This window comes from Lepidochelys olivacea, assembly GCF_965140295.1.
Source record: "Lepidochelys olivacea isolate rLepOli2 genome assembly, chromosome: 3".
NCBI lineage: Eukaryota > Metazoa > Chordata > Testudines > Cheloniidae > Lepidochelys > Lepidochelys olivacea.
In genome coordinates, this window is record NC_140413.1 from 202,176,207 (window position 1) to 202,198,806 (window position 22,600).

Genomic DNA, 22,600 nt, shown 5'->3' on the forward strand with positions numbered 1-22,600 from the left:
CTTGCCAGGTCCTAGTGTTAAGGTCCAGTCCCTGCAGTCTCTATACAGATTAAATTGCTATTGAAACTGCCTCAGGTTTTGTTTGCATGTACTAGCTCTTGCTTTTGCTTATTCTCTCAGTTACGACTCCAGGGACCCATTCTTACTCCTTCTCCATGCAAACCTTGAACAGTTTTCAATGTATATAAATTCTTTGGTTGCATTTTTGCTCCCAAGAGCTTTCTAACTAAGCTCTTTAGTATTATGATTCCTGCTTTTTCATATGCCCGAGGGACTTGTTATCTCTCCCATGTTAAGGTTGAAGCTAAGTTCTCATTGGAGCCTAATTTTCACATACTTTTCCAAAAGAAATGCAATGAGCCTGAAATTGCACGTGCCACATGTCATCCCTGGGGAGAAATTTTCTCTAATGTCTGGTGGTGTCATTTCTAAGGTGCTTTTAGAGAGTTGGGGCCAGATTTTGATTTAATTTATACTGGATTTGCAGTGGGGGAAGTCCATTAATTTCAACGGAGCTACTCCAGGTTTACTCCATTGTGAGATCATACTGTAGTTAGGCCCCTAGCTGGCTCAAATTTTCTCTGTTCCCTTTTTTGAGTTTTACTAAGGTTATTTATCTCCTCAGAGCCCAGGGCATAATATTATGAAAAAGTGAACTTGCTTTATCATTTGGCTGTTGAGGAACAGAAGGTCCTTTCATAGGTTATTCTGGTAGTTGTAGAAGGTATTGACCATTTTCTGGCAGTAAAAATGCCAGTTTAAGCCTAAAATGTGAATTATATATGTAATATATATTATCTTATGTTCAAATTTACATTTAACATGGAACAGATTATCAAAGAAATAGATGACTTAAGCACACCTAGAATTAACCATGTCTTATTGTGGGAAGTTAATATTTTTGGGGGTGCTGTCATCCTTCAAAGCTGACTTCTTTTATGGAGCTATACATCATTGTTGACTGACTGACTCCCTCTTTTTATCACCCTTGCTCACCATCCTTTAATTAGTCTATAAATACTAAGTATGGGTTTAAAACTGTTTGCATCGAATCCATCCAGTTAGAAAATGTAGCCTGAAGGACTGAACACAAGGTTGGGAGTCAAAAAGTCTCAAATTCCAATCCAGGCTCTGCCACAGACGTGATCTGGGGAAAAATCCCTTCTGTGATTTTGAACATGTCCCTCTAGGTTACGTAGAAAGGGCCTTAGACGCATTGGGCCAGGTTCACAAATGGATGTAGGTGTCACTGGCATTCACAAAACCACTGCTCAGCTGCCACCTAACTCTGGAGGCACCTAAATTCCTTAAGCACCTAATTTGTTTGCTGCAAAAGTCCCCGAGGCATCTAAGTTTCTGCTGCTGGGCATGTGCACTGGTGCCTCAGGCAGGTGCTCAGACACCAATCTGTTGCCTAAGCCTCAGCAGGATTCTCAAAATAGGCATTGCCCTACTTATCTTGCCTACAAGGCTTGATCCAGTAGGTGTGCTAAGAGGTTGCCTGACTATACAAAATGTGAAGGAAGCAGGAGGACCTTTAGCCCAATGTGGATACTCACCCAAAATGTGGGAGACCCCAGTTTGTTTCTCCCAGCTGCCTGATGAGGAGAAGTATTTGAATATCGGTCTCTTAACCTCCTAGGTGGCTGCCCTAAGCAGTGGACTACGGAGTCATTCTCACATGCTCTCTGGCCCACTGCATATTTAATTATTTACACAAAGTGGAACAGCTTTGACAGGACGGGAGAAACCCACATCAGAAGAGCCCATAGCCCAGTGGTTGGGGCACTCATCTGTACAGTGGGAGACCCCCCCCTGTTCAAATCCTATCCCCTCATCAGGCACAGGGAGGAATTGAACAGGGGTCTCCCACATCCTCAGTGAGTACCCTAACCAGTGGCTTAAAGGTTAAAGGGGAGGCCATCCTTGCTCCCCAGCTCTTGGTAGAGTTGGGTTTACCACTGCCTTTCTTGCAAGAAATGGCTTATGTACCTGACTCCAGGAGAGCATTGCTGGCTGTGAATCCCGAGCAGAGCTGAGCACCTCCCGTCCGCTCCAGGCACTTAACTCTCTTTGAGAGACGTGGCTTAGGACACACCCATCTCCTTGGTATTGGCTATGGGCTAGCTCAGGTGGCTCTCCACTCTGACTTTTGTGGATCCCATTCTAAGGTGTCTAACTCACCTCATGTATTGTATAGGGAGCCTGGGCACCTAGATCTGGGTTTGTGAGTTCCACTGCGTGCCTAAAAGTTAGGCACTGCAATGCTGAGCTTTGCTTTCCCCTTGTGAATCTGGCCCTAAGTCAGTTTTGAAAATGGGGGTCAGGCTTCTCAAGTCCCATAGACTATTCCGAAAATCTTACCTTTAATCTTTCTGCCTCAGTTTCCCTACCAGTTACATGGAAATAGTAATTTGGGGATTACAAGGTCCTTTGAATATTTAAGACACTATATAAATACAAATTGTTGTTATCCTGTTTCCAACAATGCTTCAGAGGAGAGCACAGGAAAAGTTGTCAGTGGGTTTATGAGGAAAGTTTCTTCCTATCTCCATCAGTTGTAGGAGGGCTTATTGCCTGAGAATTAAACTGTTTTAAATTATTTTGGGGGGTGTTGCTGCTTTTAATCCCTGTCATTGTAACTCTGCATATTCACCCAATCTTTTTTGGACTTGGCCTCCAGGATATTTTGTGGTAGTGAGTTCCAAAGGCTATTTGTGCACTGTGTGAAAATGTTTTTCCTTTTATCAGTCTTTCAGCAGTCTAGATACAAGTACCAGTGTGTACAGAGACCACATTGACAATGGAAAGCCATCTAGGTAAAATACATAGTTGCAACTAGACTCCATGTTGGATCTGTACTGCGGCTCTCTGGAATTTGGCTTCATTAAAGTCTTCAAGGATCTGACATCAGTTCACATGTTTGCAGTGTAGTTGTAGCTGTGATAGTCCCAGGACATTAGACAGACAAGGTAGGTGAGGTAATATTTTATTGGACCAATTTTTGAGAGTGAAAGCCACACTTTTGAGCTTACGCAGCGCTCTTCTTTAGGTCTGGGAAAGGTACTCAGAGTGTCAAAGCTAAATACAAGGTGGAACAGATTGTTGAACATAAGAGTTATGCATGTTTTAAGAGACCATTCAAGTTGAAGAGGGCAGTTAACACCTCTGCAGGTGAAAGGAGAGTTAGACCATATCTACACTACAGAGTTAAGTCGACTTAAGTTATGTCAGTGATCGTAAGTCACTTTAATGACATTGATGGAGCATGTCCACACAATGCTCCTTGTGTCAGCAGAGCACATCCACAGTTGTTGCTCTTGCACAGTGCAATTTCCCATCCTCTGCCGCTGGGAGTTCTGGGAACGGATCGCAGTGCATCATGTGGATGTGCTTGCCATCCCGTGATGCAGTTCTTTCTGTCCCATCATTCCATGGGCTTCCTACTTTGTTTCATGCTGTTTTTCAGCAGCCCTTGTAAACTGTGTGCCTGCCATCTCTGCCTCACAGCATGGATCCTGAGCTGCTGACCATTCTGAACACAGTGCGGCTGCTCTTGCAGTATTTCATGAGCTGTAAAATAGTTACTTGGTGATGTCTGCCATGGAAACAAGTAATTCAAGATTTCTGCTGGCATTCATGGGACAGCTTGCCATGGTGGACCATTGGTACTGGGCTCAGGAAACAAGCACTGTGTGGTGGGATTGCACTGCGATGCAGGTATGGGATGACGAGCAGTGGCTGCAGAACTTTTGGATGTGCAAAGCCACCTTCCTGGAAATGTGTGCGGAGCTCACCCGAGCACTGCGACACAAGGACACCAGAATGAAAGCTGCCCTTGCAGCGGAAAAGTGAGTGGTGATCGCTGTGTGGAAGTTGGCAACTTCATACTGCTACCTGTCAGTTGCAAATCAGTTTGGAGTTGGAAAGTCCACCATGGGGGCTGCGGTGATGCAAAAGTGTAGGGCCGTTAATGGCCTCATGCTACGAAGGACTGTGACTCTCAGTAATGTCCAGGAGATAATTGATAGCTTTGCAGCGATGGGATTCCCTTGCTGTGGCGGGTGATAAATGGAATGCACATCCCTATTTTGGCCTCCAAAAATCTTATGACGGAATACATCAAATGAAAGGGCTACTTCTCCATGGTCTTGCAGGCACTGGTGGATCACTGGGGCAGTTTCACTGATATCAAAGCAAAGTCATCAGGGAAGGTGCATGATGCATGCATCTTTCGGAACACTGGACTGTATAAAAAGCTGCACACTGGAACTTTCTTTCCACACCAGAAGATTCCACTGGGGGATGTGCAGATGCCCATAGTGATCCTTGGAGACCTTGCATACTCCTTGCTCCCCTGGCTCATGAAGCCTTACATGGGGAACCTAGCCGTTGAATGTGCCTTTGGCTGATTATAAGATTGCTGACGTGGTCGTCTTGGCTGGTTAGACTTCCGTGAGGAAAATATTCCTATTGTCATTGTGGCCAGCTGTACTCTCCATAATATTTGCAAATCAGGGGTGGACCATTGAGACTGATCGGCTGGCTGCTGATTTTGAGTGGCCAGATACAAAGGCAATTAGAGGGGTGCAGCTGAAGGCTACTCGAATCCGGGAGGCTTTGAAGGAGCATTTTGACAATGATTCACAGTAATGTTACTGTATGTGATGCATTCAGCCAGGCAATGTTTACTTGCCACCATGAATTACCCCATAGTGCTTACTTCCTGAGCGTTAATTGCAAGGAGCAAATATTCCTACCTATAGCCATTGTGTTTTAATGTTGGTACTAAGCAATGTGTATATGTCACAGATAAAGACTCATTTTATTTCAAGAGACTCAAGTTTAATAATGGGATAAAACACGAACTTTTGGTCAAACAGGGGACATGAAAATGAGGAACAGTCTCGCAGTTAGGGCTCTCACTGCTGGGTGTAACTCCAGCTTTAGTAGGAAAACCGGTCTCCAGGTGTGGAGTGCATGGGGTACTCTGAGGGGCGGGGAACACGTGAGGAATGTGGTGGGGGAGTTTGGGGTGGGCATAGACTAGAGTTCTGTAGTGGCTGGAGGGGGAGCCAAGCACAGATATGCTCAGATTGCAGACTAATGAGGGACTTGAACATCTCTATCTGGCCCTCTGGGAGCTTTATCATCCATTCCTGGCCCTGTGTCCTTTCCAGGCTATCCAGCCTGAGTCTTTCCTTAATTGTCTCCCTCCACTCTCTTGTTTTGCTATGTGCTGCATCTGTTGACTGAAGCACTTTGCAAAACATATCCTCCTTATTCCTCCTGGTTCTCTGCCTTATCTGATGGAGATGCTCCACCGGTGTGGGGGAGTGGGTTCTCAAGGGCACATCTGCAGAAACCAAAGAAACAATGAACAGAGACAGTACTGTGAGTGCACTCACAGCCGTGAATCACAAAAACTACACACACCTCTTTCTCACTGTCCCTTGGCTACCACACAGGTCAGCACGAGTCCCAGTTATGGTGAGTTCCTGGGGAGGGAGGGATGGGCAAGGGGGAATGGGCAAGAAGGGACAAAGGAAGGTTTGCGAAGGGAATTACTATAAGTGACTGGGGAGCCTAGTCTGAATTTTGGTACCCTTTTCCACAGGGTAATTGAACCCCACGTCTGACTCCAAAGGGTAACCCAGGATGCATCTTTTGCATGTGTGTGGCTTCAGACTGGCTCTGTATACCACTCACTAATGTGTCGCTCTGGTGTCTGCAGAAATAATTGCTGGGTGGTGAGGCAAAGTTTCCTACAGCAGGGGGAGAAACAAGGCAGGTCTCCCAAAGAACCTTCGGCAGAGGACTACAGACTATCTGCAGGAAAATTTTCTAGAGATCACTATGAAGGATTCCAGGGATGTACCCGTGTATATTAACAAACTTGTCCACCGTGGCCCCACCACGTAGATGGACACGCTCTGCTGTTAATTTCTGCCCCTTGCCCCTCCTGTACCATATAACAACATACATAAGAGCCCCATCTTCTCTCAAAGTGCAGTATGAAAGCAAAATGAGCACTTACTGGAGCGCCTCTCTTCTGCATTCTGAGCGTCAGGCCTGTAGTGCGGGGACTGACGAGACCTCTCTGGAGTGGAAAAGCGGTCCCGACTCACTGCGCCACCGGACGACCCTGCTGTGTGCTCCACTTCATACACCAGCTCCACCTCCTCATCGGCGTTGAGGCTGCTGGTTGCTGCCTCCAGTCCCCCCGAGGTATCCTGGGGGCTCTTGGTGGTGGGGTTGCTGCCGAGGATGGCGTGCAGTTCCTTTTAGAGGCAGCATGTCTTTGGCGACGCACCACAATGATTGGCCTCCCTTGCCTTCTGGTTTGCCTGCCTCAGCTCCTTGACTTTTAGCATGATACTGCTGTGTCCCCCTTCTCCTGCATGCCACTAGCAATTAGCCTGTATGTACTGGAATTCCTATGGATGGTGCGAAACCGCGACTGCACAACCTCCTCCCCGTATACTCAGCAGATCCAACAGCTCCGGCATATTCCACGTGGGAGTGCATCTGCTGTGTAAAACCGGCATGATCAGCTGGGATGATGCTGTGTGAACTGTGCATGTAAAGCAAACGGACACGGAAGGGGTGCATACCTGTGTGCCATCAGGGCAGCCGAGTTCACACCGCTGACCAGAGTGGTGGGCATTGTGGGACACCTCCTGGGGGCCAATTAGGGTGACATAAGCTAGTGAGGTGTCTACGCTGAAGCTGCATTACTATAACTATGTTGCAAAAAGCTCTGTGCTGCTCAGTGAAGTGGTTTTATTATGTCAGCATAGCAGGGGAATTACATTGGCAGGAGGAGCATTTTAATGTGTACACCTTCACTGTTTTATCGTTTAAAAACTGATTTTTGTAGACACAAATGTGTAGTGTAGACAAGGCCTTCTCCGCCTTGAGCAGAAACCCACTCACTGGCTGATTGATTTCCTGTTTACAGTCTCTTCAAAGGCCCAAAGTGGAGTTATGAACTTGAAGCCACAGAAGAACCCCTGTGTGGCATGTGAAGGAGTGCTCACCCGCCAGAGCCCCTTTTGGCATTGGGAGTGATCTCTGGTAAGCTTATTAGCATGCCTTGTTTTTAATTCTTTGTTGCTGTAATGCTTCAAATGTGTGTTTGCTTAGAAAGAGCTGCGTGGGAACAATGGTTGGTGATTACTCTGTTACTAGTCTCTGAAGAGAAAGCAAAGTGCAGATACTGGCCATTTAGGCAGTCTGCCTTGCTGGGGATATGGAACTGTTCAGTCTGAAAATACTCTGGTCAGAAGGGAGAGAGATGCATCTCCACCCAGGAGACGCAATGGCTGGGGAGCTGGAAGCTAGGCGCCCATACTAGACCATAGGGGGGGATACAGGTGCAGTTGCCCTGAACTGAGAGAGAGACAGTTCTAAGAAGGGTGTGAGCGTTCCGTGCCAAGAGAAGCGGCAGTAAATTCTGCTCTTCATAGAAGAAAATGACATCAGAACAGATTTGACTAGAATGGTGTGAATTAAAGCATGAATACAAGCAGACATAAGGCAACTGTGGTAAATCCAGCATTGGAGTCCTAATGATAATGCATATCAAATGATCATTTATGCACGTAGGGAAAATTTCCAAAACAGTCATATCCTGGGATGTAGCTGGTAAATATTTGTAACATAACCCCATGGAGCTGGCAAAGAAAGAGAGAGGGCTGGGAGCATGTTGAGACAAACATTTAGTTTGTGGCAAACTGGAAGTGTGAATCTACTCCGCCCTAGCCTGCTGTACACTAACTAGCCATGTGGATGTCTTCTGGTACAAAAAACACACAGATCTCTCAAGTAACTACACCAACGCATTCCAAAGAGATGTAAAAGAACACGTGGACCCTTCAAAGATAAGGAGGGGTTGACAGGATAACAGTTAAGGATGTTTTGTTCGAACTAGCAGGTTCAAGGCTTAGGGTGATAACTAACAACATTTGGAGTGTAATATGTAACTTGTTTACATCGATGTGTAAAAGGAGCAGTCGTAGGAGGGGCAGCTTTGTGCTGGTCTAGGGGACAGTGTCACGTTATGCTGATTGAAACGGCACCACTGTCGCAGGTGTACTTGTGTTAGTCTACCTGTGGGTCCTATGGGGCCTTTGCCACTGAACCAAGCTGTGGTCTTTCTTTACGAACATCACTGGGGTCCGCTGAATCAGTATGCTGCACGCTCTGTTCGCTAGCCGCGTTAACAACTAAGCAGTCTTAACAACACTTTGCAGCACTAACATCACCCATCGGCAGAAATATAGGTGCACAGGGACTTTACTAGCAGAAACTTAGGCACCAATAGGTTAGGCAGCTGCTGAGTAGGGTTCATGAGGATCTACATTTTGGATTTATGTGCCTAAATCCCTTTATGAAGCTAGCCCAGTATTCATAACCTTTAAAATAACTGAAATAAGAATCCCTTGAACAAATAAGAAGTGGTATGAGTATGTTTATAGTATGGGCACCTTTACAAGAATTTATGGTAGAATACTTTACACTGTGCACTTCATTTTGAAACAGGGATATCATGAAACTCTTGTATAAATTGATCACACTGATGAGTATTGTATTTATTTTTACGTTTTTATTAGAGAAGTTGAAAGTTTCATCTCAGAACTGACCATAACAATCTCTCTTCATTTAATTTGTTTATAGGAATATGTAGAATTGGTTTGTACAAGCATATACAACAACTTAATTGGTGCTTAGTATAATGAAATCAGTAATCTGATTTGTTCTAAACTACCAGTTTTCCATGCAGTCTCCTTTGTATTGGCAGCATGGGCAAACTCCAAGCAGAATGCTTACATGCATTGTTCTGCAGTATAACTACAGTAGGCTTTAAGAACATGCAAATTAACACTGTAGCAAATTGTTTTCATATCTAACAGACATAAAAAGGTTATTCCTGATATGAAATTCTGAAAATCTGCATAAATATTTTTGTGTAAAATTAAATTAGTTATGTACTTTTCTTTTAACTAGAACTTGAAGTATCAAGAATGCCCACATAATTCATATACATATATATATATATAGGTCTTGTTATGCTAAAAGTCTTCAGAATTAATCAAATAATATTTGGTGACATACGTTTAATCTGTATTTATTGACTAATAGAATGACTGTGGTCATATGGTTGGCATTAAAGTCATAACTGGTGATTGTATCACATGCAGACATATTTCTAGTAATTCAGTTTACTAATTTTGTCACGTGGCAACATTTAGGTGATTTTCTACAATATTGTGATTTGAAGTGTATAAATACTTTTTACATTTTCACAGTTACAAACTTTTTGCCAATAGTCATTTAACAATCTTTAAGATACAATGAACTATAATATCTGGGATCTGCAGCAACAAGATCAAAATGCAATTTCTATACAAGCAATGGATGATGTAAACTTTTCTTAAAGTGCCTAACACATAATTCCTTTAACCTTAGAGCACTGATTAGTTTTGGCACAGAACAATGTATTTCTACTATGTTTACCATTTCAAGAACTTTTACAGGATGTCTGTTTCTTTCAGGAATGATAAAGTTGATATGGCACTTGTTGAAGACATTTTAATGTGGAAATATCTTGCAAAATCACTGTTATCCCAGTGTATTTATTCTGCTGATGAGTTTACAGATATTTGTACTTTCCAATATATGCATTCTCTGCAGCTCAAAAATGTGTGCGCAATAGGAAGAAAATCACCAAAAGAGACATCTGTCAGATGAAGCGGATGATTTTTTAAATTATTATTTAGTAGCAGATCCATGTAAAAGGCTTGATGGCAGGAGTTGCTGAGTGCCTCCTACCTCACAGCATCTTGCAGGATTGGGGCTAAACCAATTACATACCAAGCATGAGAATAAAAATGGTAAATAGCATGTTGTTTTGATTATGATTGTGTTCCCATCTGAGCTTATGTTAAAATAAAAGAAACATGGTGCTGTATTTTAAGGCCCTGAGCCTACAATCCTGACACAGGAAAAAACACCCCTTGAGATGAATGGAAGGTTTCCTGAGCAGGGAATACAGGACTGGGCTTTAAGATGTTATGTGCCTCTTTTTAATAGTGTTTTGCTCAATAAGGGAATTTCAGTACTCAAAAGGAATATGCAAAACCTTAAGACGTGGTGGTCTGTGTCTACAGTTGGTTGAAACAGAATGGAAAAGAGCAAAAAAGCCCACTTTCCCTCCTCAGCAATGATGGTTGGAATTTTACGGATACTGGCTTTCCTGGCTTCAGTTTGCATGCTGTAGTTTTAGACTACTGTTGCTGGCCTGCGGTCCATCTCTGCTTCCAGCTTCACCATCTGCTGCATCTCCTTTGCCTGTAACCCAAAACAATCATGTTGTTTCATCATAGAGTATCATACTAAAGCTTGTGTTCAAAATCAAATACATTTTTAGCACAATAGTATCTGAGTGGAATATATGTAATGAACGCTGGAGGGACGTGACCATTCTCCCCCTCTCAGAAAAAATCTGCATATTTTCAAACATGGCTGTTGTTTTTCTGCTGGTACTTATAAGTTACAAAATACAAGGCAACATTCCTAGGATTTATGGGCCACTTTTCAAAGACGCACATGATAAAATGTATCTGAAAGCCTCACATTGTATGGAGGAAAATCATGCTGTTTCTGACTGAACTGCCTCTGGAAATGGGACAATGGCTTGGAGACACACTATATCAGCCCTAGCTGAGTTTGGAGTGGTGTTGCTTGGGAAACTAAGGGTTACGACCTGTCATCTGGACCCATTTTCTGCTGGCCAATGAAAGACAATGACTGGTGTGAATGATTATTGGACTTACTGATGGCAGAGATTGTTGACCTCTTCCTTAAGGTGGCCAAGATGGCTTCATCTAGCTTAGTGATTTTAGCTGTTTATTTTGGCTGTACCCCTTGCTCCTGGCATCCAGGCTTTTGTTGCCTCAAGATTAGGCTACTGCAGTGTGCTCTACATGGGGCTTCACCTTGAATCCACCTGGAAACTGATGCTGGCACAGATTGTAGTAGCCCACTCATTAAGCAATATATTTCAATACACATTCTTGGTTTGTAAATAGAGTTAAAGGTGTTATTCATACCCTCTAATGCCCTAACTTGCTTGGGACCTACTGACTTGAGAGGCTACCCCCTGTCCTCATGTGGTACTGCCAAAAGTTGAGTTTCGAGATGCTTGGGTTAGAAACCCCTCAGTTCACAGTGTGGGGGGAGGTACCTACACCTGTGCATTTTCCACGAGGGGCCTTCAATTTCAGAAGTCACTTACCATCCTGCTCCAAAATCACCTGCATATGCTGTCCAGTCTATCTTTACAGCCAGCCTTCTGAGGATAGGGGATGTCTTAAGATTGAAAATACCATTGTGTCTCCCACCTGCCAATCTTTTCCCCAGTGTGAGTGGCCACTCTGCTTTTGCTATACAGGGAGGAGTGGTCGCTGGATTTGCCTTACTATGTGAATTGTGTATTCTGATAAGTTGTAAAGGTGCCTACCACATGGGATAGGCATTTTTTATCTAAATCAATAAAGAAGCTCCTACTCAGGGAGTTACATACTCTGTGCATGCAAACAGGTATTTCCAGATGTAAAACTGGGCAAATGAAGGTCCAAAAAAGTCATTTAGATGCACACTTATTTTGCAAAGTAAATGTGGGTTTGTATAGGAGCTATAGATGTACCCCTTTCTGAAGAGTTAGCTCTGTGCATCTTACCATCACATTTGTATACTCAGCTAATTATGATAATACCAAAGGCAACTGTATTATAAATGCATTTAAATCCTACTTTACCTTCTTATGACTTTAAAGTTTGAAATAAATGAAGAAATAATTTTTAAATGAAAATATGGAAACATAACATTAATAAATCCATGTGTACAGCCTTTTCTGAAATACTAGAACTGACTTGCTGTGTTCACTCAGTGTGTGAATTCTGCAAGTGAGAATGAAATTCCACCTAAAATGCAAACTCTTTGACACAGCTTGTATTTATTTCTCAGTAACTGAAGTTATTGTGGTCTCCAATACCCTAATACCTGAGTGCCTCACAATCTTCATCCTCCCAACATCCCAGTGAGGAGGGAAGTAACGGTATCCCCATTTTACAGAGGGCGAACTGATGCACTGAGAGACTAAGGGCTTTTCTACATGAACATACAGTTCACAGAAAGCTGTGGTGTCAATCTACCCACACTAGCCTGCCATGGACTAAGTGTCCATGTGGACCCTGCTGATGCACTTTAGTTCATTTCAAATAGGACTAGATCAAAGCACAGTAATGAATTGTTAATAGGTTTCAGCAGGGTCCACCCAGACAATTCGAGCACAGCAGGGTAGTTTCACACCCCAGCTTGCCACAAACCAAATGATCATGTAGACAGGCCAGAGGTGACTTGTCCTTGCCCATGGTCACACAGGAAGTCTCGGGCACAGCAGAGACTTGAACCCAAGGCTCTCAAGTCTTAAGCCAGTGGTTTTACCACTGGACCATCCTGTATCTCATGAGCAAAGCCCTGTAACTGTTTTGCAGATTAGTTTAGCCAGAAGGGCGTAACTGTAAAGTGAATTTAGTTCAGAATAATCCTACACCATATGGCCAAGCGGCCTGTTTTTATCAACTGATGGTCAGCCACTGCATTCTGAAGTGAACACATGAACAGGATAATTATAGATGAGCTTTGTGGAGGAAGTAAGTACTTGGAGTCAATACGAATCCACCTAGTTAATGGGACCTATGCGTTCAATCCTGCAAGACGCTGTGTGCCCTCATCTTCAATGGGATTTGAGGGCACTCAGTACCTCACAGGACTGAGTGCATCAAGGATAGAGTGCTGGCTGCCAGCCAAATTAATTCTTTGTGTAAATATCTATCTCTAACTCAGTATAGTTACAGTAGATGTGGATAGACTGGGTTTGAGGATGGGATCCCAGTAAATTATCGACTGAAGATTTAAGCAGGTCACTAAATTCAGGCAAAATTCCACAACTGGATGTTTAAACCTAACACAAATATTTTACTGCTGTTGAGAGAAGGGGTTCATATGAATGATGGTTATTAGGAAGCTATAACAGGAAAGCTACAATAGTGTGATTAACAGATTCACAATAGCTGGAAGCCTCTTTTCTTTAGCCACTAAAAAGCTTCAGTATTTCTAGCTATCTAATATATTTCTAGCTATTTTTAGTGTGGCATTACTTTTATTATTCTTATGCTAATATATGTGGAAAATCTGGCTTTGTCGCTCTATCAGCATTAGCAGTTAGTCATATATATGTTAACACTAAAATAGTATCCTTAATCAGTAGATGCTTCTTAAAATTTCAAGCATGTCTTTCTTTAACTATTGATAATATAACAATACAAATAATTCTTTAAGTTTCCTGTCCTCCTTATTATAAGAATGTATCTGTGGGTCTGAGATGCTAAAGCATAAAAATACTGTTACTATGTCAGACTCTAAATATTTAGTGTGCATAAATATTATTAACAGTGTGTTCATTATGTTAATAGTACTTCCCAGTGCTTGCATTTACAAAGAGTGCTCCAATGAGAATGATTTAATTTCGAAGAAAAGCATATTGAAATAGTAGCTTGCTTATTATAGATCAATCCTACCTTGTGTTTGAGACACTGCATGACAGGATTTCAAAAGCTGTTTGTACAAAAATAATAATGTCAAAATTGAGTAATACAACAAGAAGCAAATAAAATGAATGAAAACTGAAGTTAGATTGAGGAATGAATGCAAGAAAAGAATACATAACACAAAAGGCTAATAAATGTGAGTGCCTAATATGTTAAGCCAGAGAGTGTTTCCACCCATAGGTGTCTTAAGTCTGCACTGTACATCTGCTATGAAAGGTATCTCCACCATTATGACATGAAAGGGATATTTAAGACCTTGAGAAGTTTTGATCCAGTTAACTGGAATACATATGACCACTAGCCAGGTGTCAGTGCTCTGGGCCTGATTCTCCTCACACGTAAATCCACTGAAGTCATGGAGTTACATCAGTGGGAAACAAGCGTGACACCGGAATCCATCTCAGAGCCTTTTATGATAACGGCATGATAAATTCCATGCAGAACAATTAGCAGTGAGGGAACTTTCTAAGAATGACAAATCAAATACTCAAAAGTAAGGAATTACAAAGTTTAAGATAAAAGCCCAGCCCTACTCCTGGCCCTTGTCTTTATATTGTGCTGGATCCAAAGACTCTCGCTGACTTAAGTAGGCTTTGGATCAGGCCCTTAATCTTTTTATATCTTCATACATTATTTTACCAACTAGTACAATTTACACTGCAAGGGAATTGTCTGAACCAATCAGGTTGCAGCAATGCTGCAGTCAATGTAGCACAATTACATATTTTTTTCTCATGTATTCACACTGTGCACTTTGATTGGATGTGTGTACATGATGGACATCGCTGGATTCAGACCATTTTTTGCTAGATGGTGGAGGTGGCAACTAGGGTGGACATTATACCTCCCTGAAGTCATTCTAGCACAGTGCATGTGCTTTATCAGCAGAGTTCACGTTCTGGAAAATTTAGTGAAAAACGTAGGAAATAAATTCATAACCCTGGAAGGGTGACAGCCACTACATCCATCCTTCAGTTCTCTCTCACCTTACTGGGTTTGTGCTTGCATAGTCCACCCTTGAGTTCCTACTTCACTGAGGCCCACCTGGCAATTGAGCTTGTATGATAATTCTTGCTCTGCTGGCTCCTCCTTTCAGCAGGGGGAACCACTCAGGAAAAGAGTTTTCCACCAGGAATAAAATTTGATTATTTTTTTTTTTAAAGATGACCACCAGTTTTCAAGAAAATTTTCTTCTTTTCACCAGCAGAAAGTAACATGGTATTTTAACCAGCAAAGGGCAAACTGGTTCTGATAAAACCCTGGAACTGTCACCAATTTTTAGGACCCACACCAAAAGCTTTTGCGGTTTTGAGATATTTTGAGCATTTTTTTTCACCCCTATTTTCCATCCAGGACTGGAAACAGAAGTCCCAAAACACGAAGAAAAAAGGTTTTTTTGAGGTATTTCCAGACAGGGCTGACCATGAATGTACTGGAATTCTGGGAGCCTTCCTGCCTAACCTTCCAGTCTCATGAGGTTTGAACAGGTTGGAGGATGAGCTTTGGACAAGCAGCCAAGGTTTAGATGGTTATCTGAACCAAGTCAGAACTCCATACTTTTTGAAGTCCTTCCAAGCCTACATTTTCAACTCCCAAAAAGCTGAGCGGGTACAAATAAAAGCTTCTTTGGAGCCAATTTCAGCGGTGACTCACACTCAGCAGAACTAGGGGTAGGTCTGCACAGCAGCTGGGAGGTGCAATTCCCAGTGTGGGCGCACACACACACACGTCCTAGCCCTGCTGCTCAAGCAAGCATCTAAAATTGCAGTATGGCTGTGGCAGCACCAGGCGCAGCTCAGGCTACCTGCTCAAGTACAATTCTACCGAACCTCCTGTGTACACATGCCAGTGGCTAGCCCAAGCTGCTTCAACCACAGGTGCTAGTTTGAGCAAAGCTAGTGGATATACAACTGCCCAAGCTGGGAATCCCATCTCCCAGCTACTGTGTAGATGTACCCTACAAATGGAACTGTACTCTCTTTCTCTCCTTTAATTTAGTAACTCACGTTTCTTGTAACCCCTTTAAATAAAATACCTGCTCATTCTGCTTCTCCAAGACTTCTAGATGCTCAAGCTGAATTTTTCTCAGCTGATCCATTTCCTTCGACTGCTTCATTGCTAGCTACAAATAAGAGAAGAGAATACAGGTGACGTGTATCACAATTTTTTTTATGGATAAATAATTTCCAAAGATTATTATTTATTGGCTGGTGTTCACAGTGCAATACAAAACATTAGAAGGAGGCATGGTCCCCACTCTGGACACTTTACTGTTTAGCCGATCTAAAATATATACAACAGAAAGCTATTTTAATTCAAACGTCATACTAATGAGTTATACGTACTTTGCATATGTTACTTAAATGTGATTTTAAACTCTGCTTAGGATTTTGACTTGTATGTGATAGAAACCAGTAACAAAAATCCATTTTACGAGCCAATTCTCAATTCAGGTAAATGGAAAGGTGAATTCAGATAAAATTCCCACAGATTTCAATCAAAATTTAGAAGTTCAGGAGTAGACCCTGGGTCAGGTTGCTGGTGAAGGGAGACCTTGAAATTCAGTTTGAGAATGACCGAGTCTCTAGTTTCTCAAGTTAGTAGAAATCAGTGCTGTCACTGAGCTACAGTAACTGAAAGGTACATTTTCAAAATGCTGTGCAGAAGCTGGGTGTACATTACTCAAGAGGTGAGGTTCCTGCCAACAAACCACATACATTTGATTTCTTATCAAAATTATACTTACCCTTTTTCTCTCTTCCAGAAACTTTTTAGTGTTGCTGCTGTTTAGTTCTCTTACTCGCCTAAATAAATAAAAAAAGGATATTGTGCTTGAGGACTTCTTATTAAAAAGTCCAAGAGCCAGAACCACAAATCTGAGTCAATGATAAGGAGATAAATAATGTAGGGGCTTATTTTGCCACCCTTTATGCACTACCATAGACTGTGAGTAGCTCCACTAGGGTGACCAGATAGCAAGTGTGAAAAATCAGGATGGGGGTTGGGTGGGGAATAGGAGCTCATATTTAAAAAAAGCCCTAAATATCGGGACTGTCCCTATAAAATTGGGACATCTGGTCACCCTAAGCTCCACTGAGGTCAGTGGGACTAATTACAAAGCAAGGCCCTACTCCGGCTTTAAGTCTTTACATTATATTTAATATTTTTGGCTATCTTGGATGCTGTGACAAAGAGGGTTTGAAGAAACTGATCAAGATTGTTGCAAACTAAGTTTGTCTTGATCCTCAGTGTGGAGTCATCCATTTAATTGGGAGTTTGTTTTATTAATCCATTTGCAATAGTTTATATGTACCATCTCCTAACAGTGTTTAACAATTATTAAAATCATACTGATTATCAAGAATAAAAAGATATTTTAACGAGTGCTTGACACAGTGCCATTCATAGATTCCAAGGCCAGAAGGTACCACTGTCTTCATCTAGTCTGACTTCCTGTATAGCACAGGCCATAGAACTTCCCCAAAATAATTCCTAGAGCAGATAGTTTAGAAAAAAATCCCATCTTGATTTAAATATTCTGAGTGATGGAGAATGTACCACAACCCTTGGGAAATAGTTCCAGTGATTAATCACTCTCACTGTTAAAAATGTATGCTGTACTTTCAGTCTGAATTTGTCTAGCTTCAACTTCTAGCCATTGTGTTATGCCTTTCTCTGCTAGACTGAGGAGCCTATGATTAAACGTTTGTTGCCCATGTAGATCCCACTATAAGGAACTCATCCCTGAACCTTCTCTTTATTAAGCTAAATAGATTGAGCTCCCTGAGTCTATCACTATAGGGCAGGTTTTCTAATCCTTTAATCATTCTCATGGCTCTTTTCTGAACCCTCTGCAATTTATCAACATCCTTCTGGAATGGTGGGCAGCAGAACTGGACACACTATTCCAGCAGTGGTTGTACCACTGCCAAATATAGAGGTAAAATAACCTCTCTACTGCGGTTTGAGATTCCCATGTCTACGTATCCCAGGATTACATTAGCTCTTCTGGCCACAGCATAGCACTGGGAGCTCATGTTCAGTCATTATGACTAATCAGTCATCATGATTAAGGCTACAATTTGATCATGGATATTTTTAGTAAAAATCATGGACAGGTCATGGGCAATAAACAAAAATTCACATCCCGGGATCTGTCCATGACTTGCACTATAAATACCCCTGACTAAATCTTGGGGGGAAAAGGGGCTGCTGCTGGGGGGTTTCCCTGGGGGCCACTACTCAAGGTGGGGAGAGGCACCCCAGGGGGCCACTGCTCAGGGTGGATGGGACTGAGAGGCTGCTGCTCAGTGGGGGGCTGGGTGGGTCTGGGCCAGCGACACCAGCTGCTGGAGGCCGCTGAGCAGTGGGTGCTCTGGCTGCTCCCGGGGCTGCTACTCAGGCTGGTGTGGCTGGCTGCAGAGCTGCTCCAGCAGTGGCCAGTGCGGCTATCCACGGGGCCATGTGAACAGCTGGCCCTGGAGCCACCTGCTTGGGCAGCCCTGGGGTCAGCCACACTGATCGCTCCAGAAGTCACGGAGGGTGGAAAGTCACAGAATCCATGACCTCCGTGACAGATGCGGAGCCTTAATCGTGCTCCCTAAATATTTTTCAGGGTTACTGCTTCCCAGGATAGAGTTCCCCCATCCTGTAAGCATGGCCTACATTCTTTGTTCCCAGATGTATATGTTTGCATTGTAGCCCATAGGGCTAGCCTGCTTGTTTGCTTTATTATATCCTTCCTTATTGGTTTGTTTTATTATAATAGATTTGTACTTGAGTATTTTGGCAGTAACACAAGGAACCTACACGCCAGATCCTGTATGATGAGCTAAAGCAAGTTATCCTGGTTATGTTTGTGCCCTTTAACATAGAGAAGTGATGATGAGCTGAGGCAAGTTAGCATACATGTTTGTGACCTTTGGCATAGGTAAGTGGCCGACTGATTGCCCTCTATAAACCTAAATTTATAAACTTAACAGGTACACCACACAGAACATGGAAATAACCACCACCAAACCGGTTCAGGCCAGAAATAACAGATGTGAGAATGAGCTAATGGTCATAAATATGTATGAATATGCCAGGCTATAGAGTAAGCATACCCTGACATTATGTGGGTGAGGAAATTAAATTTGGACATGGAGGGTGGGCACATAAGAGGGACATACCACCATGTTCAGTTAGTCAGTTTTGGTCAGGTTTTAAGTTAGTTTCTCTTGGGTCTTTCTATTGCTTTCTAGCGCTCTTGCTTCTCTTAAATTCTTCATCTTCCACTTGAGAACTGAGGAACCTGGACTATCAGAGTCTTTTGCCATGCCAGAGGCAAGGCTGGTTCTTTGTCTCTTACCATCAGGTTATCAAGGAAGGGTGTAAGTGTGTTAATCTAGGAAGCTTTATAGTAAATAATACCACATGTGACTCCAGAACAATATTAATTCCTTGTTCATTCTGATTATTTTTCCATTTGATTACTATTCCATTTATCTCAATACAAGTCTTTAAGGCTGTATTTTTGCTCTCAGCATGAAAGTCCTTGTCATAAATCCCAAGGGTCCTTGCAAAACTCTGTGCAGCCTGATTCCGGGACAAGAATCTTATCATCTGATCCGATTAATTGGCGAGCCTATAGCCCGTATTATCTAAACAATAACATTCATCCCCTTAAATCAGGCAACAACATTTAGCCATATTAAAACATATATTGTTTGCTTGCGCCCAGTCTGAGTCATTGATGTGTCTTCTTCCTTATTTACCACTCCCCCAATTTTTTGTCATTTGCAAACTTTATTAGTGATGATGTTTTGTTTTCTTCTAGGTCATTGATAAAGATGTTAAATAACGTAGGGCCAAGAACCGATCCCTGCGGGACTCCACTGGAAACAGACCCACTCAATGAGGATTCCCTGTTTATAGTTGCATTTTGAGACCTACCATTTAGCCAATTTTTAATCCATTTAATGTGTGCCATGTAACACTTTATATTGTTCTAGTTTTTTTTAATCAAAATGTCATGCAGTACCAAGTCAAATGCTTTACAGAAGCCTATTATGTCAACACTATTACTTTATCAACCAGACTTGTAATCTCATCAGAAAAAGATAAAGTTAGTTTGACAGGATCTATTTTCCATATTTTATAGTGTGACAAAATTCCTGCTCTACCGTGGTGGGTCTTGTGTTTATTGATAGATTTGCTCGCCTTGGAGCTTCACGGCAGCCCTCAGCTTGACCGTTTTTCTGAACCCACAGTCCAGGTCGACTCCTCCTGTGTCTGACCAGGAGTTGGGAGGATTTGGGGGGAACCCGGGCCCGCCCTCTACTCCGGGTTCCAGCCCAGGGCCCTGTGGAATGCAGCTGTTTAGAGTGCCTCCTGGAATGGCTATGCAACAGCTACAACTCCCTGGGCTACTTCCCAATGGCCTCCTCCCAACACCTTCTTTATCCTCACCATGGGACCTTCCTCCTGGTATCTGATAAAGCTTGTACACCTCAGTCCTCCAACAGTCCGCATTCTCACTCTCAGCTCCTAGTGCCTCTTGCTCACAGCTCCTCCCACGCACACCACAAACTGAAGTGAACTTTTTAAAGCTCAGGTGCCCTGATTAGCCTTCCTTAATTGATTCTAGTAGTTTCTTGATTGGCTGCAGGTGTTCTAATCAGCCTGTCTTAATTGTCTCCAGAAGGTTCCTGATTGTTGTGGAACCTTCCCTGTTACCTTACCCAGGGAAAAGGGACCTACTTAGCCTGGGGCTAATATATCTGCCTTCTACTCTCCTATAGCCATCTGGCCCGACCCTGTCACAATAGTTATCATATAAATAAAAAGAAATATAATACACATTTGTAAAGTGCCTTTTATGGCAAGAATTCTAATGAGCTGACACAAAATAGTTGAAAGAGTTGAATTAGACTAATTGAAAAAATGTGAAAAAGAGCAGTGTCTTCAGCCTATTTTTATATATAAACCCAGCTTAAGTAATTTTATGTCATTAGCAGAAGGTTTTCATAAACCTGGAACATGATTACCAAGGGCTCTGGCAACTGCTGTCTTCAGTCTGTACTAGAAATCTGTAAAACTCCATTGTTTGTTCATTCAGAAGGAACAAGTTCAAGCCCTAGGATCAAAATAGCCCAATGTAGGGCAGGCAATCGAAGGTGAAAATGTTCAACTATTTAGCAAGCCCAAAACCATATGGAAACCCTGAAGGGTCATGGGAAATCATCATATGAACATTGCTTCTACCTGTGTATTCAGAACACCTTAAATTAAAATGGAATTTTAAAGAGCTACAAAACTGCAGCCCAAAACCTGGGGAAAATGCAAGAAGCTGTCACTGAAATCTGTGCCTCTAGTTTCCCAAGTCTGGAGCTCAGACATCAAAACTAGGGATGGCTTTCCCAGATCTGCAGTGAAGACACGCTGACTGGCTTTCTAGCTTCAGATGTGATCTGGTCTAGTGGGGCTTGGAGCCCCGCGAACAGGGAAAATTGGTCAGGTTTCTAAGACCAGTCAGCACCAGGTGAATGAAGAAGCTGTGGTCCAAGGTTGGAGGATCAATACACGAAGGATACTACACTGTCGTCAGAAAACAGCCCCAGCTCCTCTACCCCTCACATCTTTCTTTGGCATCCCCCCCCCCAAAAACTGACTTTGCCCCTTACTAATCTCACACCTATCCCCTTCCTTCCCCATAACTTCCCTTCTGCTCCCTCTGGAATGCCTGTTCCATCTCTCATCCCTGCCAGGAGTGGGCAGAGATGAAGGCCATGGGATGCCTTTTCACTGACGCCATTTCTCATTCCCCAAGTGGCACTATCTCGCCTGCTTCTCTGAACCCAAGGCTAACCCCAAACTAGACCCAAGTCTCAGCGTTGCCTTCTCAGTGCATCTTAACAACACTAAAAAGTAACTGTTGCAAGTGATATTGCACAGCATTTAAAGGGGAAAAATGGATCAGTGAATAAAAACTAAGGTCCTAATTCTAGAAACACTTTCACACAGGTGTAACTTTATCTGTGTGATTAGTTCCATTGTAGTCAGCGGCACTCCTCATGGGTGTGACGTTCAACTCCTTTGTTAGTGTTTCCAAGATTGGGGCCTAAATGATACGATCCACACACACACAAAATTGTCCAGAGACAGCCATTGAAAATATATACAGCATAACAATTAAAAACACACGTCATTTCCCACACATCAAAGCATACTTTAGTCAATGTGTGCACAGATCAATCAATTATACTGCCTCTCATAGATGGATCTGACACTTACCTCTCCCTTTCAGCCTTATTTTTGATAGATTTATCCTGGCTTATGGCTTTGCTGTTTTCCATAGAAATTTTAGCCTGGTTGGCACGCATTTCCTTGCTTTCCCTAGGGAAATACAAACAAAATCATTATAAACTGAAATGTGATAGTTAATGGTTGTTAAGGTAGCTTATTGATACCTTCCTATATAATGGCTAAAGTTGTCTGTGAAGTATTAAAGAAGTACAAAGAACAGACTATATAAAGAATGTCTTCTTCCTACTGGACTGTATGTTTGAACAGCACTTACAAATCTCAGGAGGGTATAGAGAAAACAATTTGAAGGAATGGTTTTAAGCATTTTGCACTTTGAATTAAACAGGCTACAAAAATACAGTACTGTCTCTAGTTTAGAACTTTTGACTGAGTAAGAGCTATTATCAGTAATTTAAGAAATGTGACTTGCCTTTTAAAACTACACAATAAATTTACAAAAACTCTGTGCACAGAATGTATGAGCAGAGTACGAATAATATTAACATTTGCTAGTTCTGGCATATCCGTCTTATTTTTATGATTTGGTGTTGTAACTTCAACTAGCGTTTGGTATAGGTTGATGAATTAGAGAAAAACAATTGCAACACAAACAGCACAGATGACAAAATCAATTAAAG

At 42.4% G+C, this 22,600-nt stretch overlaps 1 protein-coding gene and 1 long non-coding RNA gene across 3 annotated transcripts in view; one reads left to right on the forward strand and one right to left on the reverse strand.

The window, feature by feature from the left end:
• The first annotated feature begins 6,131 nt into the window (after nt 1–6,131).
• Nucleotides 6,132–19,663, forward strand: LOC311517580. The gene is made up of 3 exons (XR_014710735.1): nt 6,132–6,228; nt 6,962–7,077; nt 19,495–19,663. It is a non-coding gene; the product is annotated as an uncharacterized lncRNA (long non-coding RNA).
• Nucleotides 8,621–22,600, reverse strand: part of PLCB4 (phospholipase C beta 4) — a 326,177-nt gene continuing 312,197 nt past the window's right edge. The window contains exons 36-40 of one of the 2 annotated variants that reach the window (XM_084622531.1): nt 21,951–22,052; nt 16,423–16,480; nt 15,712–15,798; nt 13,647–13,683; nt 8,621–10,353 (exon numbers count right to left, since the gene is read on the reverse strand). In XM_084622531.1, the coding sequence (XP_084478657.1) occupies nt 10,265–10,353; nt 13,647–13,683; nt 15,712–15,798; nt 16,423–16,480; nt 21,951–22,052 (373 nt within the window). In that variant the 3' untranslated portion in view covers nt 8,621–10,264. The remainder of the gene's footprint in view (nt 10,354–13,646; nt 13,684–15,711; nt 15,799–16,422; nt 16,481–21,950; nt 22,053–22,600) is intronic. The other variant, XM_084622532.1, reaches the window with a different exon arrangement.